The following is a 10,000-nucleotide window of genomic DNA, read 5'->3' as shown; positions in this document are numbered from 1 at the left end:
TCTCTGTCATACACAAAAATGATACACACCCACACATGAAAACATGCGCTTGTGCCCACGACCAGTGACACTAAAAATACATCTGCAGTTACCATGGCGAGGCGTCTATAAATACCAACTCCAATCATTGTTTTAAATTTATGTTCTGGATGGAAGAGGAGAAAAAAAACTGCATTGTCTGTTTAAAAGGGACAAAAAAAATCAACTATTTACAGAATGTTCCTCTCTCACTGTCCTCCCCCTCTCTCTGTTCCCCCTTTCAATTTGTCTGTCCATTAACGTTGTTTCTGGAGGGATCTTTGTGGAAAAATAATATGATTCAACCCAGCTGGGCTATATGGTCGTATAAAATATGCTATCACACCAAAACTCATTTCCCGCCAATAACAATCCAACTCCCATAAACATTTCTAACCTCATAAACTTTCCATTAACTTAGACTACAAAATTGGATGTTGATGACATGACAATATCAACAATGTCATGACAATATTTTCCTGACAGTACAACACCACTAAACAATGACAAACAATATTATCGACCAATTAGCAATTTGCCTCCGGGGGTGAATAAAGTGTCTGCCTGCCTGCCTGCCTGCCCGCCTGCCCGTCTGCCCGCCTGTCTGTCTGTCGGTCTGTCGGTCTGTCTGTCTGTCTATCTGTCCACCATTTTTATATCCTCCTCCTCACCATCCTCTTATTTTCCACTTCTCTCCCTCCCTCTAGTATGCCCTCTATACCTTCCCTCCCTCCCCTTTCCTCCAACCATCCCTTGCTTCATCGCCTTGGCCATTAACTCCTTCCATTTGAACCCTTTGGACATTTTCCATCCATTTTGTTGCATCCACTACTACTTGGGGAATCCTTGTAACCGTAAACACAGCGTTCCACACACACAGAGTGAGATTTGTCATTAAAACCCCATTAGCTGTGGTTACTGTTGGTGTGGCTCTGAGAAGAAATGTCAGATACACCCCTATCTGTGTCTGTGTCTGTGTCTGTGTGTCTGTGTGTCTGTGTGGTGTGTGTGTGTGTGTGTGTGTGTGTGTGTGTGTGTGTCACAATCTAATGGCTGGTGTAGCTACACATAATGAAGAGAGAGTGGGTCAGACGGTACAGGTCGGATTATGGGAATTAAGAGCAGATTATGGGACCTGATAATATGCCTGTGTTTGGTAGTCGTGGTAGAGAGCAGACAGACACATTTTTTTTTGTATTTTTGGAAGTTTCTGCTCCTAAATCCCACCATTCCAAATTCAAATACCTATCCACAGCTTAATCCCTCATGCAAATGGCAGCAGTAGTAGTCACTATATAGTGTTCCTTTTTATGATCGATGTTTGGGTGTGCGTGTGTGCACTACCTCTTTCCAAACTCATTTATACACAGGTGCGCGTACACATTACAGCCACGCCTGCATCGTTCGTCATTCCTTTAACCCCCCCCTCTCTCTCTATCTCTCTCGCTCTCTCCAACTCCGTCCCTCACACGCATGCACTGATTCGAACGTGTTGCTACGTTATGGCGGCGATGAGGCGTAGCATCACGGCAGATCTGATGTTCTGTGTCCAGACTTTCACTCTGTTGAGTGAGACTCATTAACACATAGATTAGTTCACTCATATTCTCTGTATATTTGCAGAATATGGCACTGATCTTCGTGTTGCGTCACCATGTGCATACAACACAATATGTGAAAATAGATGTCATCTCAATACTGAAAAAGAACCAAGGAGATAACATTTCACTTCATTTTATTTATTTATTTTTTATTTTTTTGTTTTATTTTTCATCAGAAATTCTATTGTGAATATGAACGTTGATCAATTAAAGGAAAAAAAACAAAACCCTGCAGCGGACACCATGAAAAAATCACACAAGTTATATATTTGTTTAGTTATTCTGTGCTCAATGAAAGAATGTCCCTCTTCAGAGGCCTCATTTCACCGGCCACCATCCAAAGCATGTGCATGTGTTGTAGTGTGGTGTGTTGTGTGATAATTAAAGATTCTTCTTCTTCTTCTTCTTCTTCTTCTTCTTCTTCTTTTCTGCTTCTTCTTCTTCTTCAATGCCCAAGCACTCACAACAGCTCACTGTCTAAATAATTACGCCTTTGACTGCGTTTCCTCAACTCCTCCGTACTCTTCTGAGCCCTGACAGAGATTGACAGATCATGTACCACTGTGTATCTAACTCCCCCCCCCCCCCCCGTCTCCCACCTAATGCAGATGATGGGGAAGACGGACGGCGACAACTACACGCTTGACGACATGTTTGTGTCGAGCGCGGCACAGCGGGAGGGCGAGGGGCGGGAGGAGGAGAGGATGAGGAGCCGGGCTGTCGGGGAGAGCAGGAGGATGGCGGCCTCCATGGAGAAGTGCCCGCGCTGCTTCAGCAGCAAGGAGCTGCAGAAACACCTAGTCGTGGCCATAGGGAGCAAGGTGGGTGTGTGTGTGTGTGTGTGTGTGTGTGTGTGTGTGTGTGTGTGTGTGTGTGTGTGTGTGTGTACATGGGGGTATAGGAGGTTGTATGAACGGGGGCGACGGATGAGTCGACGTCAATTCAATTCTATTTCAGTTCAAAGGGCTTTATTACCATGGGATACACGTTTTCATTGCCAAAATGGAAAAAATCATCTGAAAAATATAACTATATATATTATATACATAATGACATTTATATAAATAAATATAATATTGCAGCGAAAATGTATTTTGTAATCTAAAAATAGATTTGTGGGGGCAGTGGCTCAGGAGGTAGAGCAGGTCATCTAGTAATGGGAAGATTGCCGGTTCGATGCCCTGCTCCACCTGGGAGCACGCTGAAGTTTCCTTGAGCAAGACACCTCTGTTCCACATGGCTGAGTCCATCGGTGTGTGCAGTATGAATTATTGTCGCTTTGGACAATGTTAATATATGTACAGATAAGTGAAGGTAACCCAAAAATGTGAACAGAATAATGTAGAAGTGGCAGTAATACATATATACACACACAGATAGTCAGTCAGTCAGATACGCTAAAATGAAAATAGTAAAAATGTGATTTGTTTTCAATTTTCAGTGTAAATTGAAAAGGTGTTTTTGCTATTACAAATATGTATCCAGATAAGTCACATACAGAGATGTCAATATTGTCTCAAAAGCTCATTAAGTTTCATTGTCTTTCAATTTGTGTGTGTGTGTGTGTGTGTGTGTGTGTGTGTGTGTGTGTGTGTGTGTGTGTGTGTGTGTGTGTGTGTGTGTGTGTGTGTGTGTGTGTGTGTGTGCGCGTGTGCGTGCGTGCGTGCGTGCGTGCGTGCGTGTCAGGTATATCTGAGCCTGCCGGTGGGAGTGTCCATGACAGAAGGCCACTGCCTGGTCGCTCCCCTCCAGCATCACTGCTCCGCCACCGGATTGGACGAGGACGTCTGGTCAGAACTGCAGGTCGGCCGATCGGTGTTGTGTGCGGATGGCTTTCAGCCCGCTACCGCTTTTGAATGAAGATCGTGAAATGTTAATTTGAAATGTTGGACCGAAATGATTTTTCGCTACATTGAATACTGTATCTATGATTGCCTGTGGATAAATAAGACAAATGTAAAAATATGGTAAACAGAGATAACGAACAAACTCAAAGTAGCCGATAACACATAGTAAATCTCAAGTGAACATCACGTCCAAACTTTATTTCTTCACTTACTGTCCACGGGGTAAATTCCAACTACTCATATTATTGTGCATTATTATAATGTATGCTCGTCTGTCTCAGCTGTTTCGACGTGCCCTGGTGCGCATGTTCGAGTCCCAGGACCTGGACTGTGTGTTCATGGAGACACACATGAACCCACGCAGACGACAGCACATGGTTCTGGAGTGTATCCCTCTACCCAGAGAGCTGGGTGACATGGCACCTATATATTTTAAGGTGTGTGTGTGCGTGCGTGCATGCGTGCCTGCGTATGTGAGTGCGTGTGCATGTGTGTGTGCGCGCGCAAATTGGGGCAAGAATTAATAGAAAGGCTATATTGTGTATTTTCAAGGGAAGCAGCCCTCATGTGCCTCTGTTGTTCCAGAAAGCCATAATGGAGTGCGATGAAGAGTGGGCCATGAACAAGAAGGTGGTCGACCTCTCCTCAAAGGACGTACGCCAAGCTGTACGTAATGTCTCCCTTGTTGCTTATTTATCCCTTCCCCCCCCATCCCCCCCCCCCCCTTTTTTTTTTTTGATCCTCCTTCCACCCTGTCCTGAGGACGTACGGAGCTCTAACCGCTCGTGCACTTCATCAAGGTTCCTAGAAGTCTGCCCTACTTCGCCGTGGACTTCGGGCTCCAGGGAGGCTTCGCTCACGTCATTGAGAACGAGCAGAAGTTCCCCCACTTCTTTGGCAAGGTGCGCGTTGCTGTTGCAGATGTTTTCACTGTCAGTCGTATTATTCGAGGTCCTGTGAGATTTAGATTCTCGATTACCAACAGCGTAAAATAGAGGGTATTTTTTAAAAAAATTTATTTTTTATTTTACATTTTTACATAACATTTAGGAGGTCAGGAAGTGTGAAACGGTCCAAATGATACACAAAGAATGATTGCTGGTGCTGTTATTGACGCTAAAGCTCTGTTGGTATTTTTTTGTTTGCAATTCTTCAGCTTTTGCTATATCGTCATAGACTTTCGACTAGTAATGAAAACTGAAACTGAGTGAAACTCTGCTCTCCCTGAGCTGTTTCTCTCCCCCTCCACCTGTGGCTGCTCTTGCAGGAGGTGGTCGGAGGCATGATGGACCTGGAGCCTCGCCGCTGGAGAAAACCTATCAGAGAGAACTTTGACGACCAGAGGAAGAAAGTCCTGCACTTCGCACAGTGGTGGAAACCCTTTGACTGCACCAAGTCCGACGGCTAGCTGGACACACACACGCACTCACACACGCACGCACACACACACATACACACACACACACACACACACACACACACATACACACACTGGATGTTCACGCAAGGCTGGTGGCAAAACACATGCAAACAGAAGTGTATATATACAAACATAATGCTGAAGAAAAAAGCAAAATAAAATAAAAAACGAAGCCATAAATCATACATATTGCGCACACACACACACACACCTTTAACTAATTATTGGTAAAAATGTCTTCTACCACATGTTATGTTTTAGTTTGTTGAAAATTTGAAATGATGTGAAAATGAATTGATTAAAATAATGTGGATATCACTCTACATGTTTTTTTGCAACTAAACTGGGGGATCACCGTTTCAGAACTTCGAAAAGCCGAACATTTCCTATGTATTTAATACATTGTGCATGGGTAATACGTTTCATATGGCACAGTGTCTCTATAATTGGAAAACAAAATGTCCAGTACTTGCAATGAAAACAATACAATATAATTTTACTAAAACTCTAAATCGTTAAAATGCATTCATTATATTCCACTTATTAGACACAGTGCTACTTTTATTTATTTTATTTATTTTAAGTTGAATGTAGTTGCGAATGTCGCAACATCAAATGGGACTCATTATGGGACGTTAATTATGTTGGATATAACACCGAAAATACTGGCCTTTGCTGCTCTTGAGCCACAGGGTTTAAATGCCACACTCCCAGTATTTTTTGCAGTTATCTTTTAATAGCCATTTTTCGCTGCTGCAGTATGTCAATTCAAATATGGAGGGCCAAATGACCGAAAATGAAATAATTAAATCAATAATTGCATGTGCATTCCTCTTTAAAATATCCAATTCCACTTCCAAATGCCCATTCTCATAATAATAGCCTTAAGTTCACTGAAATGAAGCCTATTGCACCCAAAGATGCATTTGTGAACTCAGATTATTCCACAGAGCTTTTATTCACAGTAATGGGTGACGTCACATTTTAAAACGGAAGGAACATGGTGTCCCAAACACTGCCTGATACTTGTTTTCTCAAGCTTACAGCACCAAGCGATCAAAAACACTTCAACAGACTTATTCTGGTGTCCAATAAAGACGAATGCCTGTTAATAGCACTGATGGGAGAGAGGGGACGGCCCTAAACAAAGGCTCAAAAGTTGAATGGATTTGAATGCAGCCGCGGGTCGTCGTTGTGACCGTGTGAACATAGGACTAGTGCAGGGATTTCACTTGCTGCACTTATTTATTGAGCAATTATTTTTTAAATGAATAAAGTTTGGATTGGAATCTTTTTGTGATATTTTCCACTTGTGTCTCTGGACGCCTCCCATCCCTGTGGACGGCACGCCGGGTTATTTATGGTTTGTGTGACTGAGTGGCCCAGGTTCATGGTTAATAGCAGGATAGTGGCAGAGAGTGATGTATGATTATGGCCACTTAGAATGCCCAGAGGCTGATTTACAGATGATAGAGACAGACAGATCTCTGTCCTTCTTTAATGGCCAACACACACACACACACACACACACTTGTTAAATCTGTCCCTCAGTCATTCAGGCTCTGTCTCCCTTGTTTCCTATCTTTAGTCTTTCCTCTCTTTTTGGCTCGGACTGCGTCAGTAATAAACACTCGTCCTTCAGGCTTTTGGGATGAATGTCCTTTGCGTTGTAGGGTTGATATGGCTTTTGGCATATGTCTCCGACAAACACAAAGGAGGGGGCGCGCGCGCGAATGTGTGTGTGTGTGTGTGTGTGTGTGTGTGTGTGTGTGTGTGTGTGTGTTTAAGGACTGAATGGCCAGGCCTTTGAGGGAATATAAACCGATCAGCCACAAGATTAAAACCACCTGCCCAACGTACTATTAATATAGTATATACACTAATACCCCAAAACAGCTCTGACCTGTCAAGGTATGTGTGGCAGTTCCGCCCGCCACACGCCATCCAAGTGGTGCATTCAGGGCCCTCCACAGAGACAAACAGCCGATGGTGTTGAAATGTATGTAATGTTGTAATGTCTGTTATTGTAGAGAGCGGCCAGATGTAACAAGCTGGGAGCAGAGGGCAACTTTTCATGGCAAAGGCTCTCCTCGTGTGTGTGTGTGTGTGTGTGTGTGTGTGTGTGTGTGTGTGTGTGTGTGTGTGTGTGTGTGTGTGTGTGTGTGTGTGTGTGTGTGTGTGTGTGTGTGTGTGTGTGTGTGTGTGTGTGTGTGTGTGATTTACCTGTGCTCATTGATTGCTCTGATGAGCAACAGGTGTCACCCCTGATCCCGGGCCCAATTACCCAGACCCAAGACAGGGTGTGGCTGCTTAAACCACACCACCCCAACACCACAGCATGGACTCCACAAGACCTCCGAAGGTGTCCTTTAAGTCCTGGAAGTTCCGAGGTGGGGTCTCCATGGATCAGGCCTGTTGTTCCAGCACATGCCACAGATGCTCCATCTGATTGACATCTGGGGAATTTGGAGGCCAAGTCAACACATTGAACTCTTTGTCATGTTCCTCAAACCATTGCAGAACATTTTTTGCAGTGTGGCAGGGCGCATTATCCTGTTCAAAGCGGCCACTGTCATCAGGGAATATCGTTGCCATGAAAGGATGTACTTGGTCTGCAGCAATGTTTAGGTAGGTGGTACGTGTCAAAGTAACATCCACATGAACACCAGGACCCAAGGTTTCCCAGCAGAACATTGCCCAGAGCATCACACTGCCTCCACCAGATGCCTCCTTCCCACAGTGCATCCTGGTGCCATCTCTTCCAACAACCCACACACACCCGGCCATCCACATGATGTAAAATAAAATATGATGCATCAGACCAGGACACCTTCTTCCATTGCTCCATTGTCCAGCTCTGACGCTCACGTGCCCATTGTAGGCCCTTTCGGTGTATTTAAAGGAGGTATTACGCATACATATGTGCAAATGAGCGAATGTGCATACGCAAATCAGCCTTGTTGCAAAAACGTCCGATACCGGCGATAACCCCCCCTGAGCACGGTGCCAACAGCGCCGCCCCGGGTGGGAATTGAACCCGGGACCTGCTTGCTGTGCAGCAGCGGTGCAACGAACTGTGTGGGAACGGGACGTTTTATCGTAGATTTACTCATTCTGTTCAATTGTTTTATAGTCAATGCCCATAAACCTAAAAAGTCAATTTGCGGATCCGCAATCAGACGCAAAACAAGGGCTAAGTGCAGTCTGCATCAAAACTTCAAGGGCGTGTTTGCCCTGTCATATCAGTAGTGCAATATCTTTTGGAAGTCGGACACTTGGCGCGGGCGCAATTGATGCGCAATTCATGGTGTCGTGAGCGGCGGCGGTGCATGCTTTGTGAGGCTGCTCCTCGTTGGCAGAGATGTCAGATTGGCCCTTTATCCAGTCCAGCAGACAAAAACCAACCAGTTGAACCGTCCACGGTGTCTCTCCACAGCAATTTGTCTAGAATTCTCCATCCCATCATGTCAAATGCCCCAAAGCAGATTACCACGATACACCCGGAACGTACCCTTTTGGCCATTCTAATTCCGTGATTGCACAGCGACAGCGGTGCCCTGCGTGCACTTGGCTCGTTGCCGGATCGAGGCACAAGGCTTCCCAAGGCTTATCTACTGTACAACGGCGGTTATTCCTCTCCGTTGTCGACTTTATTAAACGTCCACGTTATTACCGGCGGACGGCAGACTGATTGCCAGGGGCGCGAGATAAGGAGAGAAAAATAAAAGGGAGCGGCGCACAGTCAGAGAGTTGGAAACCCGGTCTGGTTTATTAAGAGAGAGAGAGAGAGCGAGCGATGAGAGGGACTTGCACTGTTCCGTCAACTCGTGCTGCCGTAACGGATGAATTTCCTGAATAAATAAAATGTCATCTTGTAATAATAATAATAATCACATTCATAGATTTTGATTGGATTGAGGTTTTCCCAATGCTCACGGACACTTTACTTTAAAAGTGCATGAAATTAAAACAGTGCATAAAGAAAACAGTTAAAAACACATTGTGTCTTACTCACTGAAACGCATCTTAAAAATATAATACAGCCATTATTATTCCTTGCCCCGAATTAGGGCCTTTATTTAATTTAAATATTTATTACATTTATACATTTATTGTAACCTTGCTTTAACAGTTTATCCCCAGTTCAGAGAGACTACATTTTCTCTTTGTGAAAGAGGAAATAATATCAATCAAGATCAGGTCACACAGTTAAAAGTGTTGATTATGATTCTATATCGAACCTTACGGTTGGCAATCCGTTACCAAAGAAGCATCCGTCTATAAGGCTCTCAGAAATGTGGCCGGTGCATAAAGAATCTTCCGTTTTTCAGCGCTTTGGGACGTTAGCTTTCCATTCGTCTCACCCGGGTACAGACGAGGAGGTCGATGTCATCCCCGTGTGTCCGGTACAGAGAGGGGGCGACAGGCTGCGTGCTAACTGTTAGCTCCATGCATGGCTGCGGAGGGGTTCAGCTAGCCTAGCTCCTGTGGGATGAGGGAAATTTACACATGCGTTTTCAAGGAGAAAGGAATTGGAAACGCTGGTAAAGGAGGAGACATTGCTTCAGCCTTTTTACAATGGTTCCAGAAATGCAGGAGACACCTGGAGATTGTGTGCTGGATAACGGTGTTGTTTCATGTAGCAACTCTAAAAACCTTCCCCACCTGTCTTTCTGCTCTGGCAAAACCGCCCACAGCATTCCTGTTATTGTCGGATTGTTCTGGATGAATCATGGGTTGCCAGGTCTCGGCTCATTTGGGGCAAAATGTGCTTTGAACGTCGTAAAGTATGACCTTCAATCGGACCAATTTTCAGTGGTTTGGAACTCAATAACAAAGGAATGCGGCCGTCCATCTTAAATAGTTCTCATCTTGGAGATTTCGGATGTTGATGGAGCTCTTCACGGCCGGCATTTTCACGTTTCGGTGCGAGGGTAGAGAGATGGCTGAAGCCAGTGACACTAAGTGTGAGTTTGCCGCCTTCGAAACGGAAATGCTTGATGTTGTCCGTCGTTGACGGAGCACGTTCCCGTGACGTCGGTTCGGCTATCTCGGCAAACCCCGACCCCCCCAGAGATCAGCCCCCCCCGAAATTCCAGCTTTTGCCGCTCTTC

The 10,000-nt window shown here is 44.9% G+C and overlaps 1 protein-coding gene across 1 annotated transcript in view; it reads left to right on the top strand.

Annotated features, from left to right (window-relative positions):
- Positions 1-5,242, top strand: part of cwf19l2 (CWF19 like cell cycle control factor 2) — a 26,466-nt gene extending 21,224 nt beyond the window's left edge. The window contains exons 14-19 of the mRNA XM_080006605.1: positions 2,228-2,440; positions 3,306-3,422; positions 3,748-3,903; positions 4,052-4,132; positions 4,267-4,368; positions 4,734-5,242. Of these exons, the coding sequence (XP_079862731.1) occupies positions 2,228-2,440; positions 3,306-3,422; positions 3,748-3,903; positions 4,052-4,132; positions 4,267-4,368; positions 4,734-4,874 (810 nt within the window). The 3' untranslated portion in view covers positions 4,875-5,242. The remainder of the gene's footprint in view (positions 1-2,227; positions 2,441-3,305; positions 3,423-3,747; positions 3,904-4,051; positions 4,133-4,266; positions 4,369-4,733) is intronic.
- Positions 5,243-10,000: the final 4,758 nt, after the last annotated feature.

The sequence above is a fragment of the Zeus faber genome (assembly GCF_960531495.2).
Source record: "Zeus faber genome assembly, chromosome: 9".
NCBI classification, from domain to species: domain Eukaryota; kingdom Metazoa; phylum Chordata; class Actinopteri; order Zeiformes; family Zeidae; genus Zeus; species Zeus faber.
The sequence above is the reverse complement of the archived record's forward strand: the minus strand, read 5'-3'. Positions and strand labels throughout refer to the sequence as shown.